Source organism: Lissotriton helveticus, chromosome 9 (genome assembly GCF_964261635.1).
Source record: "Lissotriton helveticus chromosome 9, aLisHel1.1, whole genome shotgun sequence".
Lineage (NCBI taxonomy): Eukaryota > Metazoa > Chordata > Amphibia > Caudata > Salamandridae > Lissotriton > Lissotriton helveticus.
Genome location: NC_136070.1, coordinates 644,117,347 through 644,138,288, shown reverse-complemented (window position 1 = coordinate 644,138,288; position 20,942 = coordinate 644,117,347). Strand labels below are relative to the sequence as shown.

The window sequence follows — 20,942 nt, the reverse complement described above, 5'->3', positions numbered from 1 at the left end:
TACCTCAAGGTCCTCAGCATCATCTTGAGAAGTCTCTTCTCCTCTACCCTTCTTTTCACTGTCCAAAGGCACTTCCACCAAAGACACGTTCTCCATCAATGCTCGTACCTCAGCATCTTCCTGAGAAGATGGACTTGTATGATTCTTCTCATTGTCCATAACATGTACCACTGAAGGGTGTGCATGTTCTGCAAACACAATAGCATTTGTAGTCAGTATCTCTGCACCTGTTCGAAATCGTTCAACTTCTCCATGATTCTCCAAGTCGTCAATGGCATGTATATGTAGGGTAGGAGAGTCTTCCAATATATCCATATTTTTTGTTGATAGTTTTACAGTCTCCTCCTGAAAAGGTTCAACTTCCACTAACTTCATCTGTTTAATACTCTCGGCATCCTCTTGAGTAAGCTTGTTTCCCTTATGATTCTCATCCCCATTCAAAGACTGTACCTCTGCAGAAGTTAAACTGTCCTCTAATCCAAAGACCTTTTTAGTCGGTACCTCTATATCCTTTGTTAAGTCTTCTCTACTGATCTTTACATTGTCCAAGTTAAGAACCTCTACACTAGAAACCACTTCTGTCAACCCTACAGCTTTTGTAGTTGGGACTATAGCGTCAACTTCAGAAAAGTCAACTCTATTACTGTTATCAGTATCCAAAGCAGGTACATCTACATAAGACGAATTGTCCTCCACCTCAAGTGATTTTGTATTCAGGTTATCAAGGTCCTTTTCAGATAACTCAGCTCCTCTATGAGTCTCCTGACTGTCCAAAGCAGGTACCTCTACCGGAGATATGTTGCCCACCAACCCAACTGGTTTTACATACAACTCATCATCTCCTTTAGAAGAATCATGTGTGTGAATTTTCTGACTTTCTAAAGAACACATCTGTGGTGACGATGCCTCCTCCACTAAACTAACTTGTTTTGTACTCAGTAACACATCCTCCTCCTGAGAAGAGTCTTGTGTGCATTCCTTCTGACTGTCCAGAGAAAATATCTCAATAGTAGATATCTCCTCCTCAAACTCAACTGGGTGTGTACTTGGAAAACCAGCATCTTCTTGAGAAGAAACTTCATTATGGCTCTTTTCACTGTTCAATGTTGGCACATCTATGTTGGGTAACTCTTCCACAAACCCAATATACCTGGATGTCAATGCCCCAGCATCCTCTTTGCAAGTCTCACCTCCTCTTCCTTTAATATCTTTGTCCAAAGAAGGGATTTCTATGGAAGGGAACTCTTCCACCAACCCAACAATGGTTTTAACCAGTACAACAGTATCTACTTTAGAGGATGCATCTTCCCTAACTCTGTCTTCAACAATTGTATCAGGAATCTCTACAGATGGCAGATTTGCCACCATTCTGACATCTTTAATGCTCTTCATACCAACATCATCTTGATAAATCACCTCCTTAATAACTCCTTCAATACTCAGATCTACAGAAGGCAACACTTTTTCAGCTAAAACAGTTTGGGAAGATGCTCTGGTGTGTAAGGGAGTATCATCTTCAAGAGCTTTTGGATTCTCGTCAGACCTAGTCTTCTGCTTGCGTTTTCTCACAGGAGGTAACTCTACAGGAGAAGGAGATTCAGCCACTACCACTAGTTGGGTCATATCTGAAGTGTCGTGTCCACCCTCCACCTGAGGAGCTGGCAGTTCTGGCTTCGTACTCGTAGCTTCTTTTAGATTACTCGCAATTTGAGGTTTCTTAAGCCTTGGAGCAGGTTGAGGGTGGTCTTCTCTTGTCTTCCATACTGGATCGGACCTAAACACAGGAGAAACAAACTTCTGTAACAAAAGTAAGCACAAATCTATACCTCTAAAACTACATACAAAAACATTCATACTAAAATATTAGGAGGTTAAAGGAATGAAAGGTTACCTTTATGACGAGGCAGTGCTCCTAATCCTTGCTCACTAGAGCAAGGAAAAGCTTCTCCAAAAGAAAGCTTGCACTTCAATAGCCTTAACAGTTTCCTATTATGGGTGCCCCTTTTCACACAAGGCCCTGTCTCCATGTACCTAGGAGCCCCACAGGGGACACTTAAGGTCCTGCAGACTGTACAGAATTGTGCAGCCCGGATGCTACTACAGATTCCACGTAGAACTTCAGCCAAACCAGCGCTCCGGCAGCTTCATTGGCTGCCGGTCCAACAAAGGATTGAATTTAAGGCCATGACCATTGCCCACAAAGCTCTAAACAAAACAGGACCTGACCTTATTCAGCCTTTGCTCTGTCCATATCAAACAAACAGGACCCTTAGATCCAGCAATAAGAACTTTTTGGTAGTTCCCAGAATAAGGAGAAGCCGGATGGGTGGCAGACGGTTCTCTGTTTAGTCAGCTAAACTCTGGAACAGCCTGCCTGACTCTATCCGGATGGAGGAGGACCATCTTAGATTCAGAAACATGCTGAAAACCTTCCTATTTTCTTAAATCTTAGGGGATTAATTGGTCCACTGAAGCGCTGGGATGCCCTCGGGTAACCATGCGCGATATAAGTGAGTATTCATTCATTCATTCATTCGAACATTAACAACTAGTACATACTCGCAATATTCTTTACACGTTTTTCCTGCGTGCATAATGGAAGCATAGTATAAGTGATGAAGGGGTAGTTAGGTGGGCATTGTGAAGGGGAGTACAAGGATTAAGAATCCCGGAAGTCTATGACTATATGCTTTCATTCAACACCCCCCCCCCCACCCCTTCTCTCCAGCTGGGTGTGAATCAGTTTATAAAGTCAAACAATAATGAGAGAAAGAATATACTCACAAGGCTTAAGCGACCAGGGTGCAGATACCCTTTTAAAATTCATACTTTACGGATGATACATCTACAGAGTAAAACTTACAAAAATAGGAAGAATAACCCGTGGTCTAGCCTAAAACATGTTTTAAAACAGAAAATGTCCTTGAAAGGACGCTTATGCTTCTGTTGCCCTTGTTCAATGAACGTGAAGAGTGCAGGATGCTGTAAACCTACAAACTGACGTGACATCTGGATATTTTAACAATGACATTTGTTGATTTAGATATAGCAGTTGAGATACTATCAATGGTAAATAGTGTGAAAAGGCAATTGTTCTTGCCAAGTAAAATTTAAGAGCTTTGGAAATATCCTAGTTGTGAACAATTTGAGGAAATATTGGGACTCGCCTAGAAATTTGTAGGAATTTCTCTTGGCCTGGTTTGAAACTCTGCTACAACATTAGGAAAAGAAGAATGATCATCTAAGGACCATTCGGTCTTTTTGCAAGTTGATATAATGTTTCTGGATGAAAACACTAGAAATTCATTAATATAGCCATCATATGCATAGCTACTAAATAGCCTGCATTCCAGGGAAGGTCTCAATGCCGCAGGGTAATCAATGGTTCGAAAGACTGGAGCACAATGGAAGTCAGCATACTACTTCTAAGAAGCTAGGGGCCTCAGCTACAATATTTTGCTGCAGGGCAGTGTTGCAAGACTTCCTGCTGCACTGCCTTACGCAAAAGAAAAGGGCAAGTATGCGCTGTATCTAGAGGATACGGCTCATTTCTGTCCTCCTTCCCTGCGCTGGTGCTCAATTAGTTGCCAAGCACCAACGCAGGCACTCCTGCGCCATGGTGCAAGGGTGTCTGCATTGTATGGATAATTGTTTTTGTGCAGGAAGGGGCACCTTTCTGCACAAAAACAATCAATGGAGGCGATTTCCTCTTTCTAGTGTGCTATGGAATGCAGCACACATAGAAAGAGGGAAAATTGTTATTTCTCCTCGTTGCGCCTCCCTTACACCACCCCTGGGAGGCGTAGGTCTTTGATGCATTCCCAGGTTTACAGCTTGTTGTAAATCTGGGAATGTGTCAAATGCCATGGGTGTTACGTGGAAACACCCACCGTAATGCCCATGTCACACCGACCCATCGTAGCGTGAGGCAACGCAGCGACTTGCACTGCGTTGCCTCAGTCCATATCTAAAAGGCCATCAAATGCTTCGACATGTGGCTTTACGTAGCCTTGTAGATATAACTAAGCCCCATGCGCCAAAGGAATGCCACAAAAAGAGACATTCTGGCGGCGCACTAGGCTTGTAAATGAGCTCCTGGGTCTCTATTGAGAGGATGGAGTAAAGCATCAAAATGTTGTTCCACAGCTTAATTTGAAGTTAGATCTAATGAGGTCTCTAAAATTCAAAGCAGATTCTCACCCATAATGTTTACTTGCATCCATTAAAGCCTATTACCAGCCAAGTGAAAAACAACGTACATGAACCCCTTCCATGCTGCCATCGGCCATTGGCCGATGGCAACGCTCCCTCGCTGGTGCTGCCGTCGGCCAATGGCCGACACGGCCCCGCCCGTTTTGTGGGAGTGCCGCACTGCCGCAAAACGGGCGGCGCATGGGAGCGGTTAAATCATCAAGTAGGTATGCCAAAGAGCCAGCCTCTTCTTCAGAGACCCGTGGTGACATTTTAGCCACTTTTCTTATATTGCTTCCTGGAAGTCTTCACTAGGGACACGCATTGAAACAATGACAAGACGTAAGTGCATTTTCAGAAACCTGGCTCTCAAGTTCAGCAACGAAAAGGAGGGAATACATGAATGAAAGAAGGAACTTGTAGAGCACAACGAATTCCCAGAGGCGTCTTGGCGAAGAATAACAAATCTCAGTTAAACTAGATGATATGAAACAAGAGGAGATATATGAAAGCTGCTGTCTGGAAAAAAAAGCAGAGTTGAGAACCAGAACTGTTGAAGTCAAACTTGGGCTAACGGTAAAACTTTCAAGCCACTCGACCTCCTGAACTTCTGAATACAGCTGTGAATTAGAGGGACTGGGCGGGAAGCATAATGATCCACTTCAAGCAGTCCAATTTGCTCAAAAACGACATCCCCACTCACAATTCAGAAGCAAACCTTTGGCACTCTATTGTTCTTCGTATCAAAAAATATCCAGGTGAAGCAAAGACCCCTATTTGGAAAAGAAGCCTCAATGATCTTCAGGTGTATATGCTGTTATGAGAAGATTTGTCAAGTCTTCTTGGAGTATCTGCTTGCCCAGTCTTCTTTCCTTTCTGAATAAAGCAGTGAAAATTTTTTCAGAAATGCCTATTCCCTTAACTGAATAGCTGGATACTAAAGGGGGAGATTCTATGCCTGCTCATATATAACAGTCCAATGTTATTGTCCCTAGGACCCGGTTAGTTTCCTTGTACAAGAGGAAGGAAGGATTTGAAACTCTAAACAATGACATTGAATTTCAGACCATTGATATGGCTTTTTGTGGTCCATGACAATGAGCTAATGAGCAGCACTGGAATATGTTTTTATTTTGTTGTGGCAAAACAGCTTGGAAACAACAGCATGTCAAAACAATCAGTCAACCATTTTCGTGGTCACTGTCTCTATAAATTGTTATCAGTATACTGCTGAAAGGAACTGTAGAGTTTACATTATAACTTGGCCAAGTGAGCACATGGGGCCTAGTAGTCTCTGCAATGCTGACACTGTTGTGGTGTAAATGTAAAAATTATGTAGCATAGCCACTTTTGAATATCAGCTCTATAGCAGACAAAGAATATGCTTTGGACTGCCCATGAGAGCAGCACACTCTGAGCATTTGTGAGATCTTCTTGTGGATGAAAGTAGAAGGTAGATCTGTAGCAAGATTAGGAGTATAAACATTTTCCAGAAATGGAGAGTAATCAGTTATACAAGTCATATGATGGTAAAAGGTGGATCCGTTTTCTCCCACTAGGGATGCACCTTGATGAATGTAAAGAAAATTATTTATTCTATAAAAGTGGTTCATGTCAGCTTATTTTTGAGCAGGCAGAAGAAGAAATTTGGTTTAGAATGAAATATCAATTTTGGTGTTTGAGTTGTTTTCCTATCTAATTTTCAAAAACTGCTTCCTCTTAAAAATCTTTAAAGCAGTGAAAGGATGATCCAAAGGTGATCTACTTGGAAGAGATGTATATATTTTGAATAAACACCACTTCATTTAATAGGATCTTACAAATTCTACAGTGCCCAACTTAGGAGTTTCCGTAAACAATGGGGTGTAATGGAGGCAACAATTTTAACAAACTGTTTCAATCTATTTATTCAACATTGAACGTTGTTACTTACGGAGTAAAACGCCACTGGCCAAGTGCTATTTGCACTCAGCTTTGCTTAAAGCCATCCAACTAATTCTTTGTCATTCTGCCACTCTTAGACCAAGACAGGCTAGTTCCACAAACCATGTGTTCTGTACAGTTCCTTTGGGTCTGGCACTTTCATATTCACCCTCCACTTGCTTCGATTCACTTCCTAATTGGGGCACCATGTTTACTGCTACAGTATGATGTCTTTACTCTTCCTACCCAAATGCCTCTGGGGCGGCTTAAAAGCAAAACACCCGCTTAACCAAAAACCTTAATTAAAAAAAATGGCTGATGGAACAATTTTTGCTTGACTGTTTTCTCGATTATCACCCACCAATCCCTGTGCCCAGACTGGGACTCTTACAAATCTGAACGGCGTCTCTGCATAACACTTTGTTCTCAGTCTTGAGACATGGAAAGCAGAGAGATTCCTCCTGCACATCACCTAGTTACTACATTCCATGTTTTGTAATGGAAGTCCCGTAGTTTCAAACCGTTATGCATGTTTCCTTTTAAATTCCCAAAAATTGACGGGCTTTCATAGTTTAGGCGTAAATATCTAGGATCGCCCTCCCAAAGAAGGTGGCTTAAGTTCTAGTAGGAAAAAGAGAATGAAGGAATGCTGTTTTTCTGGTTTCTAATTGTCTGTGGGGATGAGAGCACTTTCTAAGCCTCCCGTTGTCTTGCTCTTTCTTTTTCCATGTATCTCTCTCTCAATGATTGGACCTTTTTATATGTATTGTGGAATTTTTGTTTTTTTTCTTCTTCTTCAGACTGACATTGCCCTATAGACTGTTCTGTTACAAGCACTGTGACTCAAGTTTGGTAAAATACTGAGTCCCAAACTAACACGGCCGTTGTGTACACTTCTATAACCAGTGTGAGTGTTATAGTGGGAGGGAAAACAGGATTATGTAGGAAGAGTATCTCATGTATTCACCTTTGCAAGCGAACGCATCAAGGAGGACAAACAGCTCTGCTGACTTTGAGATCTTTTCTGCTCCACCAGTTACTAATTCAGTTTACTGCTATGTTTATATGTTTGGAGTCAATGGTCGGCATACGCAGTTGGTCCTTGTCCATAAATTATTCTTATTGTTCAAGTAAAAAACTCATCCCAAATATAATATCTTTGTAAACATTGATTTGCATAAAGCAGGATCAGTGTGCCTCGCCTCTACCAATATGCACTGCAGCACGGGGAACAAGAATGGAAACATCATTGTTGAGAGCAAAAGAAAACAAGAAACATTCTGGACACAAATAGGGCTTACATCTTGGAGGTCTATACTTTGCTAAAGTGGCTGTCACTCTTCTTGGATTTTATCATCAGACATTCACAGCAGTGAACGCATAGTTATAGTACAAGATTTAAATGAAGCACAAAAACGTACTATACGCAAAATGAACAAGTTACTTACATTCGGTAACGCCTTATCTCGTAGAGACTATCTAGCCACAGACTCCTTACCTTGGAATTATCTCCAGGCAGCAGCCTGGATCCAGAAATTTTAGTGAGCAGTACCCTGCAAGCCAGTAGGAGGTTTCGTTCTGCTCCGAGTGGCATCATGCGTGCCGGAAGTGACGTACGAAGTGCCTATATAGGTGCAACCCCAGTGCACTGACATCAGTTTCTTTTCACGACTTTCCATGTCAGATGCACAGAGCCACGAACAACACTGCTGTGGAAAACTAGGGCCCTGAAAGGAGAAAGCCCTGTCCCCAGAAATACGTTCGCAGAGTGGGGAGGATGAGTGGGATGGTAAGGAATCTGCAGCTAGAGTCTCTACCAGATAAGGTATTACCAAAGGAAAGTAACTTGTCTGTCTGATAGAAACTTCTAGCTGCAGATTCCTTACCTAAGAATAGATACCCAAACAATAACTCCCTGGAGGTGGGTCTGTGAAACAATTCACACCAAAAGGTCTAGCGGGACTGAACGGGCAAAGTGCCTGTCCCAACAGACCTGACTGTCCAGGCAGTAGAGTTTTGTGTACATGGGCAGAAGGCCCACGTTGCTGCCTGACAAATATCCAGAACCGGGACTCTGCGCACTACCACAGTGGTTGCAGCTTGTAAACCCTCAGGGGGTGCTTCTTGGCCAATACCTAGCATATTTTAATGCGGAGCACAAACCATCAAGAGATGGTCCACTTCTCCACAGTTCTTCCCTTCTTCGCTCCGACATACCCCACGAAAAGTTGGTCATCCACCCGGAAATCTTTCATGCGGTAAAGGTAGAATGACAATGCTCTTTTTGGGTCCAGACAGTAAAGTCGTTCCACCTCCTCAGAGGGTTACGGTGGAGTCTAAAAGCTAGGCAGGGTGATGAACTAGCCTACATGAAAAGGAGTGACGACTTTCGGTAGAAAGAAAGGAGGCTCTAGTGCGAAGAACCAGCTTGTCTGCGTAGATGTCCAGGGACGGAGGCTTGGATGAGAAAGCCTGAAGCTCATTGACCCGCTGGGAAGATGTTATTGCCACCAGGAAGGCAGTTTTGAGGGTAAGAGCCAGAGAGGACAATTGTGAAATGGCTCAAAGAGAACACACATCTGAAAAGTTAAGACCAGATTAAGGTCCCACTGAGGTATGATGAATGGTGGGAGTGGAAATGTGTTGCAAACCTTTTAAGAACCTCTTTACAACAGAGGGTTTGAAGAGGGATGGCTGATCTGGTACCCACAGAAAGGCTGAGATGGCAGAAAGACAGCCCTTTATGGTACCCAGAGCAGAACCCTGCTGGGCATGAAAAGGGAAAAACAGACGGACTTCAGAGATGGGAGTAGAAAGAGGGTCAACATTTTTCTTTGCACACCATGCCACAAAGTTGCTCCAATGGCAGGCAAATACAGTCTTGGTGGCGGGATGCCTGGCTGCCAGGATAAAACTGCAGACGTCAAGCAGAAGGTCAAAAGTTGTCAACTGTTGCTGCTCAATCTCCAACCATGAAGGTGGACCATTGAGAGGTTTGGTTGGAGAACCGTCCCCTGCTGCTGCGAAAGAAGATCCTTCCAAAGAGGCAGCCTGTTCAGAGGACCGATGGCCATACTAAACAGCTCAGGATACCAAACTCTCCGAACCCAGTTCGGGACCACAAGGATGACTTGGGCCCGCTTGTTCCCGATCTCCTTGAGAACTGTGGGCAGGAGTGATATGGGCAGAAAGGCGCACAGGATGCCTGAGCTTTACTCGAGACAAAAAGCGTCTCAAAGCAAGAGCCACCTTGGAAACTCCTGCACCCAGAACTGCTGACTTTGCACGTTCTCAGTGCTGGCAACCATATTCAACCAAGGCTCTCCCCACAGCTGAAAGAGGCCTTGCACCACCTACGGATCGAGATGTGATCCGTTAGGCATCTTAGGTTAAGTGTACCTGCCCAGACGTTCTGAAAGCCCGCAAGGTGTTAACCCACCAGGGAAATGCTCTGACGTTCTAGCCATGTCCAGAGACGCAAGGCCTCTTGACAGAGGGGCCACAATCTCAACCATCCTGTTTGTTACAATACCACATGGTGGTGGTGTTGTCCGTGAACACCTGCACTAGCCTTCCCTTGATGGAGAGCAGAAAGGCTTTTAATGCCATCCAGATTGCTCGGCGCTCCAGTAGGTTGATGTGGACTCTGCACTCCACCGGAGATCAGAGGCCTTTAATCTCCACCTCTCCCAGATGGCTGCCCAATCCCAGGAGTGATGCATCTGCCACCACTGTCATATCTGGCAGGGAAAGGTAGCGGGGTCTGTCACTGACTCAATTGCAGTTCGTTAACTACAACTGCAGAACGTTTGCAGTTTCCTCCGAGATCTGGACCATATTGGAGAGATTTCACTGATGTTCCACCCAATGTTCAGGTCCCACTACAGAGCCCACATATGCCAGCGGGCATGTGTCACAAGCAGGATGCATGAGGCCCAGCAGCCTCATGAGTCAGTCTCTCCGAAATCTAACCTAAAAATGCCTTACGTTAAGGAGAGCACTTCAAATTGTTCTGTTTTTAAAAGATGCTGTAAGATGACTCTGGTGTGTCTGCTCATTTTAGTTCTGCTCTGGTTAGTACTAGCTGTGATTATCCCTTTAGAAATGAATAGAGAATTATACAAAGTTAACATAACAAGCAAAGCTCTGATTAGCCAAACTAAACATAGTGCATCTGCAAAAGTTATTGATCATCAGCCTAACATTCATCAAGATAAATCAATAGGTGATTTTTCAAGCAATACATTCACAAAGCTATTGAGTGAATATGTAAAGGTAATGGATGCAAAGGACTGTTATGTCTGTGTTAAGTTACCTGCTTCTGTTTCTGAGGGAGTAACATATAATATGCTTCCTCTCACTTATGCTGTAACATGTAGTGTATTAACTAGTTTATTTTATCAAACTGGTCGTTTAGAATATTACTATTCAAATTATGATGAGATTTTTGCTAATGTTAAGATTGATAATGCTTTAAATAAACATAAGAAAGCAAAACAATTGAGAGAATATTTCCTTGTTACTAACGAACTCACTTATGAGTATGCTTATAAGAATAATCTAACATGTAAATTAAGTGCTGAAGGAAAAAAATTTTTGAATATGGTTGAGGAGAGAAGAGCAATTTATAAGAGAAATGAATTAGTCAAACAGACTAAGTCATCCTTCTGGCAAAAAGAGGATGAGAAATTAAATGGCAAAATGCTTGAAAATATTGCAATTCACATAGACAAACCTGTTAGTGGAAAGCTTTGCATTAGAAGAGATAATACACTTTTTGATAATTATTTTGTAGGTGCAAGCAACTGTGAAGATACTTATCAGATTATGGGAGGTTGGGGATTTAAAGGTGGAAAAGATCCTATCTTCCCTGGAATTTATTTTGTTTGTGGTGACAAAGCTTACTATAACCTTCCAGACCATTGGTATGGAACTTGTTATGTGAGAATTGTTTTTCCTAAAGTGTTTCATGTTGACAGAGATTCAGAAGGATTGTTTAAAATTCATAATTATGTAAATAGAGCTAAAAGAGAAACTTTTACTGAAGTTCTGGGAGATATTTTTCAAGCTGTAATACCTTTTGTTGGTATAACCCTAAATGCAGGGAGAATCAGAAAATTGTCCACTATAGTTGATAGATTATCAACAGATACTGCTGATGGATTTCAATTAGTGAATGTTGAAGTTATTGCAATTAGATCCATGGTAATTCAAGATCGTCTTGCTTTAGACATACTCTTAGCAAAAGAGGGAGGAGTCTGTGGCATTTTACATGTCCAACATTGCTGTACATATATACCGGATGAAAGTAAGAATATTGAAATGTATATTAAGAATATTACACAAATGCATTCAGAGATAATTCCTTTAGAAGAAGAAGATTTTACAGGGAAACTTTCAAAAAGGTTTCAAGCAATTAAAAACTGGTTTCATAATATCGGAAATTCAATTCTTGGCAAGATTCTGGCACCTTTGATTATAATAGTATTCATTTTTATTTTGACTAAAGTAGGTTGTTTGTTACATAAAAGAAAGAAACAGTTGAAGGAAAAGAAGAGAATCTATAAACTCAGAAAAGAAGAGGAAAGGGAGATCGAGTTGCAGGAGTTACATAGAGAGCGTCATGTTAATTGCAAAGATTATGCTGAAACAGATTTTTAGGTTTACTAATACAAATGAATTTGAATCGATTTCTTAAAATTTAATTTACCAAAATTTTGAGTGCTGGTGTGGTGATTTGTTAATCACCAGATGAGGGAGTTGATGGAGCGAGATAGAAAACAAAATTTTGTTTAAACTCGCAAAGTCACATTTCCATAACATGAATAAAATTATTAATGATTTGTGATATGTCGTGCTAATACAACTTAGATTAAACTTTACACGTGGGGGGACTAACATGTGTGCTCATAAACGTGCATAAATGTTGCATCTTTTTGTTCGTGCAAAATAATAAAATAATTTATTGTTTTTGTTTTTGTCATTACTAACTGCTGCAAACTTAAAAGAAGCATGTGCTTGTTTTGCTTTTCCTTGTCTGTGTGATGTCATTTCTACTATTCTAGGTGCATATGGGTCTCATAGAAAAACGGAGACTGGTAAATATAAACGCTGCTTTATTTGTTTGCATTAGCTAGGTAACATTTTGATTAATCGGGTGGGTTAATTAATTAGTAAACCATGGGGTGGATACAGAATATACTTTATTTCTTACATTAATACTTTTCTTGTGTTTGTTTTATACTAGAAAACATAAGTTGCCTGCTTTTGGGCCTAGTTATTTGAGCCGCAGAAAAAGAGCTGATCTATAATTCTGCAGAAAGTCACGAGACGCCCATTCTGAATTAAAATGTTTATTGAAGCTGCATTCACAAAGCAAAAACTGATGAGCTGACATCATTCTGTCGGACATGGCCAAGGTCGAAAGTGAACATTTTGTCAGTCCTTAACTTGGCATCCGCGGAAGTTGTACTGAAAGACTATGGAAGCTGCGAGGATGACTTAATACAAAGTTGCAATCGCAGGAAGCTTCTGGCTTCACGTGGAAGAGACAATGGTCTTTGTAAGACATGATTTTGTGGAACTTTTTAAGAATCGGGTGACATGTCACTTGTCACTCTTAGCCAATGGGACGTCGAGGATTTCTGAAAACTTTCCTTTGCTAGTTTAGTTAGCGTAGAAAGGTATAAAAAGTCATGCCCTTAGGGTTGGGCTGGCTGCTGCTTTCTGACTTTCCGATGAGGGTGATGTGCTGCTGGACTTTGCGTGGAGCACGTAAGAATCCTCAAAGATCTTTACTTTAATTTCTGTCTATTTAGCTCAGTTAGGGAAATAGGTTTTAGAAATGCTAAACTTTATATAATTTCTTTAAAATTGATTCAATTGTTTAAATTGTATTTTTCTCATATTTCTTACCATCATGCTTGCTTTATTGCAAATAAATTTCATTTATAAAACTTACAACATATATACCATAATTTAGAAAATAAAATCTTACTTTTGACAAACAAGCTGGTCTTGATTATTTAGAAGTATAGGTTACCATTAGCTAGATCACGTCACCTATGGTGGTCGTTTAAATGGTTGGGTTTTATTCTAATGACAATATTCTTTTTGCAAATGTATAAATATGTATATAGTGTGTAGATAATGTGTATATAGATTTATTCTGACCACCTGATTCAGTAGGCCCAAAATATATCAGGTTCATAAATGGGTCCATATTTAGTATAGAATTTTGTTTATAGGTTATGAAGTTGGGTAGCGTAGTTTATGATATATTTTCTATAGCCCGCTGGATCAATTCTCTATTCATTTCTAAAGGGATAATCACAGCTAGTACTAACCAGAGCAGAACTAAAATGAGCAGACACACCAGAGTCATCTTACAGCATCTTTTAAAAACAGAACAATTTGAAGTGCTCTCCTTAACGTAAGGCATTTTTAGGTTAGTTTTAGCCTCAAAAATAAAAATAAAAATAAATTTTAAAATTTATATACACCCCCCTTTTAAAATATATTTTTCTTTTATAACCCTAAACAAGATTTCTTCGACCTTATGTCATACATAAGTTTTCTTCTACTAAACAGTTTTTCTTCGACCTTGTGTCAACTAACAGGATTTCTTCAGCCTTTTGCCAATTTAATAATTTTGTACTTCAATCATTGTCACTAATTTCTTGGATTTCGTTTTCTTCTTCACTACTATCATATATGTCAATAACAGGTGGAATTACTAAGTAAGTCCACTCAGGAGACTTGTATTTCTGGTTTGGTCTAATTATTCTCTTCCCTTTTCTCGATATCACTTCAATTTTTCTTCCAACTCCAACTTCTTTTCCTGGACTCTTTTGACTACTTATTTCTTCAACTTGTTCTATTGGCTTTTTGATCAATCTGACTCTCAATCTTCCACCAGGCCAGTAGTCTGCTTTTCTCACGTACTTCTTCTTTGGTTCAGAATTATTTGATTCTGATTTCCAAGTCCTTTTCTTTCCGTTTTCACTTCCACCTTCTACGTCACTTTCTTCAGTTTCGTAGTCTGAAATTTCAATTGACTCAGGAACTTCTCTATTCGGTAATTTCACTCCTTCAGGAACTTCACTTTGTCTTCCAACACTGGTACTCGGTAATTCGTTCTCCTCTTCTTCTTCAATTACCTCTAGCTTCCCAGATTTCGGATTTCTGTTCCTTACTTCAGAGCTTGTTCTCTGCCTTTCGATACTCTCCTGGTCTGAAACTTCTTTTGGTTCAGCTTCTTTGTCTTCAATAGAGACAACCGAATCTTCATTTATCTTTCCTTTTAATAGATTCTCTTCACCTTCAGAATCTATTTCAATTATTTCTAAGTCTTTTCTTGTCAGATTTCCATTCACTGGCACAGTTTCCAGATGTCGACTTTCTTGTCGATCTTCAGAATCTGGAATTACTTCACCTTCTGTTCTGTCTTCTGCTTCAGAATCAGAATCATCTGTGGTATCACTTTCAACATCAGAACTCTCAGGAGTTGGTACTGGAATAGTATGACTTGGATGAATCCAGCGCTTCAATCCTCTGCACTTTACAGCATTAGTAGTGATCAAGATTACCTGCCTAGGTTTCTGCCATCTAGGAGATAGACAATTCCTCCTCCGATGTACTTTCGTTCTGACCCAATCGCCAGGTCTCAGATCATGAGTCAAAACTTTTTCATTTGATTGAGCTTCAGTTCCCACCTGATTAGACACAGAAGTTACCATATCAGATAACCTTTTACAGTAATCCAAAATTGCACTGTCATTTATGCTCAACAGTTTACCTACAGGTACAAAAGCTTGCCTCATAACTCTTCCCATTAAAATTTCATGAGGACTCAGACCTGTCTTTTTATCTGGTGTACTTCTTAATGACATCAAAACAAGTGGAAGAGCATCAGTCCACTTAACTCCTGTCTCTAGACACATTTTTCCAATTCTGTTTTTGATAGTTCCATTTATTTGTTCGACTACACCTGATGCCTCTGGTCTGTATGCACAGTGTATTTTCTGCTCAATGCTCAAAGCTTCACAAATTAACTTCAACAGTTTGTTATCAAAATGGCTTCCTCCATCACTCTCAATAGTGACTGGAAAACCGTACCTTGGGATGATTTCTCTGAGCATTAGTTTTGCTACTGTAATTGAATCACAATGTCGTGTAGGGAAAGCTTCTACTCATCTTGAGAATAAGCATACAATTACAAGTATATATTTCAAACAGTTGTGTAAGGGCATTTCAATGAAATCTATTTGTAACCTGGTAAAGGGACCACCCTCTCGACCAATTATTCCTGTCCCCACCACTGATTTTCTGTTTGGATTCATTTGTTGGCATGACAAACACCTTTGACAAAAAGATTCTGCAATGGTTCTAAATTTGGTATTGAACCATGTTTCTCTAAAAAGTCTGACCATAGAATCTCTTCCTAAATGTGCAGGACCATGATATAATCTGGTCATGTCAGCAATCAAGCAATTTGGTAAAACTATTCTGCCATCTTTGTAAACCCACACTCCATCTTCTTCACGTGGTCTACAATCTGATCTTAACCATAGATCTTTTTCTTCATCATCTGCTTCGTTTTGTAAATCTCTAATCTCATGCCATGTTTCTACAACAGTTGTTAGCATTAATGAATTTGAATCAGTTTCTTTACTCCTCTCCCGATTGTATGAATAATTTTTTCTTGCACAGTACTTTGCTGTTTCGTCTGCGAAGGCATTTCCCTTGGAAATATAATCAGTTCCTCTAGTGTGCGCTGCACACTTGACTATGGCAATTTCTTTTGGCAATTGTATTGCTTCAATTAATCTTCTAATGAAAACTGCATTTTTAATTGGTGATCCTGTTGATGTCATGTATCCTCTCTGTGACCAGAGTTGTCCATAATCATGCACAACTCCGTATCCATACTGACTATCAGTAATGATGGTAACTCTAATATCTTTTGATATTTCACATGCACGAATTAAAGCAATCAATTCAGCCACTTGTGCTGAACGAACTCCTTCAAGACATGATGCTTCTTCAACATCTACAACTGTACAAACTGAGTATGAAGCTTTCAAGACACCTCCTTCAGATCTTAAGCATGAGCCATCTACAAAGTAGACAAAATCCGATTCAGACAAAGGTCTGTCTTTGATGTCTTTTCTTGGTTTTGTACAGAATTCCATGACATCTAAACATTCATGTTCAGTTTCAATATCATCAACAATTTCAGAATCAGGCAGCAATGTAGAAGGATTCAGATTCAAACATCTTGAAATCGAAACATTATCTGCTCCCAGTATGATTTTCTCATACTTTGTCAATCTGTTACTTGTTAAATGTTGAGTCTTACCTCTTGTCAGTAATATTTCAACTGAATGAGGCACAAAAACTTTTACAGGAAATCCCATAATGATTCCTTCACTTTGTTCAAGGCTGATACTTGTAGCTGCAACTGCTTTCAAACAACCTGGTAATGCTTTTGCAATTGGATCAAGAACTGCGGAGAAGTATGCAATAGGTTTCTTTAGATTTCCATGTCTCTGAATTAACACAGATAATGCACATCCTTCTCTCTCACTGCAATACAGTTCAAAATCTTTTTCATAATTTGGCATACCCAAAGCAGGAGCTTGGCATAAGCTCTTTTTCAGGTTCTCAAAAGATTCCATCTCAGCATCATTGAGAATAATTGGATCTTTTATATCTGATTTGGTCAATCTTTGTAGTGGTTTTGCAATTACTGAAAATCCACTTATCCATTGTCGACAGTAACCTACCATTCCCAGGAACATTCTGACCTGTCTTTGTGTTCTTGGCGGTAACATTGCTTGAATCATTTTTATTCTCTCTATTGTTACTTGTCTTTTTCCTTTTGCAATTCTGTGACCAAGATATTTTACTTCTTGTTTGCAAAACTGTAGTTTTGCTGGGGACACTTTATGTCCTTCTTCTGCAAGGCGATTTAACAGAATTATTGTGTCTGTTACACAATTTTCTCTTGTCTTTGCAGCTATTAACAAATCATCGATATACTGCACCAGCGTAGACCTACCTGGTAAGTCTAAATCTTCTAGTGATCTTTTTAACAATTCATTAAAGATTGAAGGACTTTCTGTATAGCCCTGAGGGATTCTTGTCCATCCAAGGGTCTTACCTTGGAATCTGAAAGCAAAAATTTCATAACTGTCTGGGTGTAAGGGAACAGTAAAGAATGCATTGCAAAGGTCAATAACTGTGTACCATTCAGCATCATGTGGAATCTGAAATAGAATTACTGCTGGATTTGGAACCACAGGACAACATGGAATGACAATTTGATTAACCTTTCTCAAATCTTGTACGATCCTAAATGTTCCGTTAGACTTTTTAACTCCCATAATTGGTGAATTACAAGAGCTACTCTTCATTTCCTTTAATACACCTTGCTTGATTAACTTTTCAATTATAGGTGTAATACCTTCAATTGTCTCTGTTTTCATTTTATACTGTGGAGTGTTTGGAAATTCTATTCCCTGTTTCAATGCAATTTTAACAGGATCTACGTTTTTCATCAGACCCATCTCATTCCCAGTAAAATCCCATATTTCAGATTTCACTGTTTCCTTTAGCTCTTCAGGTAAATCCTTTTCTTCAAATGCAGGAAACAATTTTGTTTCTTCTGCTTCCATCATCATCATTGTCATCCTATACAAACCATCTTCCTCCATTGTTTGTAACTCAACTCCTTCAGGAGAACAATATATTCTGCAATTCATTTTACATAGGATGTCTCTGCCTAATAGATTTACTGGACTACTGTTACAAACCACAAATCTGTGTTTGTCTCTGTAATTTCCAATTTCAACTGGTACTGGATCAGTTAAGTCTGTTTTAATTTGCTGATTACTTACTCCCACAACTTGGATGGTATCCCCTGAGAGAGGTAGGTTTTCAATTTCCACTGATCTAACAGTAGAACGGGTAGCACCAGTGTCCACTAGAAAAGTGATGTCTACATCATTAACTTTCCCGTTTACATAAGGACCAGACTGGTCAACCTCAAGAGTGGCTCCAACAACACACTCTTCCTCCTCTCTCGGGCACCGTCAGCAATAATCATCAGAATCACTGTCTTGACTTTCTGTTAATAAAAATTGTTGTGAAGCATTTTGCATTTGAACTCTTTGCTGCTTTTGCTGTTTTTGTGGTTTTATTACCTGTTCACATCCCTGAAATCCCACGTTTGGATTATATTTTTGAACTCCCCCACAATTCGGAAAAGGTGGTTGTGGCAACTGGTCTTGACGATTATTCACCTGTTGTTGTTGCTGTTGTTGTAACTGTCGCTGAATATTAAATTCATTTAACCCCTGTTGCATCTGTAGCTGTTGCTGCAGGTTAACACCATTCTGCATCTGTGGATTCAATAAGGGATTCTTTGAGTTTCTAGGAGGATGAGGACACTCGTCCCTCCAATGTCCAATTTCGCCACAATTAAAACAAGGTAATCTTTGTTTCAGCTCTTCTATCTTTGGGCTAAATTTCTTTGGGAAATTATTATTACCTTTAAACTTTCCTTGTATCTGGTTTGTATTTCCATTTTGAACAAAATTAGTGTTCTTATTTCCCATGCTGGCAATCTGTTGCTCAGCCACCTTTACCTGAGCCCACATGGCTTTCTCCTTCAGCTTCTTCTGTTTTACTTCTAATTCATCGCTACAATATTTTGCTTTTCTTAGAATATCATCTACAGATAGTGCTTGCCATCCGACAATACTAGTTCTGATCATTTCTCCAATTTCAGGTTTTAGTCCATAAACAAATCTATAGATAAAATGACTCATGTCTTTTTCATCTAATTTTTCATAACCACTGTATTGTTTAAAGATTAACAATAGTCTTTCATAAAAAGAATGAACTGATTCTTTTGTTTCCTGTTCTGTTCTTTCTACTTTAACCCAATCAACTTCTTTGGGTGGAATTTTGTTTTTCATCCAAACAATTACTTTCTCATAGAAATCCATTACAAGTGGATTTGGGGCACCTGTTTCTTTGATTCGTTCAGGTTCTGCTTTTGGCCAACTAATAGATATTTTACATTCTGTCCAAAGATCAGATGGGACTACAATGTCAAAAAATCCATCTAAATCAATCCACAGAACTTTTGACACTTTGATAAATCTATCGACTTGCCTGTACCACTCAACTGGTTTCTCCCTCAATTTTGGAAAGTCATTTGTGAATAACAGAATGTCTTGTCTTGACCATGGGACATGAACATATCCTCCACCTGCAACTTCCCTCATTGGAAATTGTTTTGACAATTTTTCCAATCTTTCATCTTCCTTCCTTTTGGTCCATTTCACTCTCCATTTGTTCAGTTCTCCTAGCTTTTTGATATAGACAATCAAATCTTTAATGTGAACTATTCTTCCCATTGAGTTCAAACTCTCAATGTCACTTTCTGAAAAATCTAATCTGTAATGCTTTGCAAAATTCTTTTGTTTACTTACATCGATTTCAAGTTCTGCAGCTAGATCCTCTAATTGATCATATTTATTTTTCGTTTTCCACTGAATACTTTTGCAAATGAATAGTAGTTCATCATCCCGATAGTAATTTAAACTATCTGGGCCAATTGTTCCAATTATTAATTCTTCAATATTAGCTTTTAATTTGGCCACATCAAGTTTTGGTGTGGTTACCCTAACTTCAGGACTTCCTACATCTGACATAGCACCCATTGGTGTTTTTGGAGATAAATCCTCATTAAAGGTTAAATCAGGCATTCTCAATCTAGAAGTGTTTAATTCAGTTAAGTCTGAATAAAATTTTTCAGTAACCTTTTGAGTTTCTGTATTTAAAGGAATAGTTAATCCATTTTTGTTTGTATCTCTTTGATCAAATACAGGCTGAACAGGACCTATTGTTACTGGAACTGTGACAGCTTCCATGCCTTTTGTCATTCTTTTAATTAATTCTTCTTTAGACCTTAAATATTCATTATAATCAACATCCTCAACATTTCTTGTCTCTCTTGCATAATCTTTTGGAGGTTCCCTTGCTCTTGGAGTCATTGAAAAATGTCTACCTTCATTTCGAGCATTCTCGAATTCTGATCTTCTAGGAGTTTCAGTGATTTCACAATTATTTGGATAAAGTTTAGGAGCTTCACTAATTGGAGGTGCACTCGGTGAAGTTTCAGTAGAAACCACCGGAGTAGACCATGATCTAGGAGGTCTCAAAGGCTGATTAGGCTGTTTCTTTCTAGCAGTTGTATATATTTCTTCCATAACTGCATCCTCAGATTCACTTTCCATAGATTTCCCAGTAGGAGAACCCATTACCATTTCATGAATTAAATATAATCCTTCACTCATGTTTCCCTGTCTCCACATTCGCAATCTATCTTCATGAGTTTCTCTTTTCCATGATGGATTTTTAGAAGGTCTTTTAATTCCACTAGCTTCTCTTTGTAACTGATACATCTCGTCTTCCCACTCAACTAAAGCTTCAAATTGAGTTGGTCTCGGTTTTGGAACAAGAGCATTCATTTTCTCTCGTAAATTTCTTAAAACTCTTACATTAAATGAACCATCATCAGGCCAAGCTAAAACACCGTCGTTTTTAGTATAACGTTTCCAACTGTCGAACCATAAGACAGTATGATATCCGTATTCACCTTCCATGTACGCTGCAGGTGTTTTATACTTATGAAGTAGTTTACCACCTCGCGTTTCGATTTTCTTGTCAGGTGAAAATAAATTCTTAAATTTCTGAAATAATGTTGTCTTTTTCTCAACATGTTTAAAATGATAACTCATTTTTAAGAGTTAAAT

At 39.4% G+C, this 20,942-nt stretch overlaps 1 protein-coding gene across 7 annotated transcripts in view; it reads right to left on the bottom strand.

Moving 5' to 3' along the window:
* Positions 1 to 20,942, bottom strand: part of EHBP1L1 (EH domain binding protein 1 like 1) — a 260,212-nt gene that overhangs the window by 82,050 nt on the left and 157,220 nt on the right. For all 7 annotated transcript variants that reach the window (XM_078660724.1, XM_078660729.1, XM_078660730.1 and 4 more), the window contains one exon: positions 4 to 1,774. In XM_078660724.1, coding sequence (XP_078516850.1) covers positions 4 to 1,774 — 1,771 coding nt within the window. The remainder of the gene's footprint in view (positions 1 to 3; positions 1,775 to 20,942) is intronic.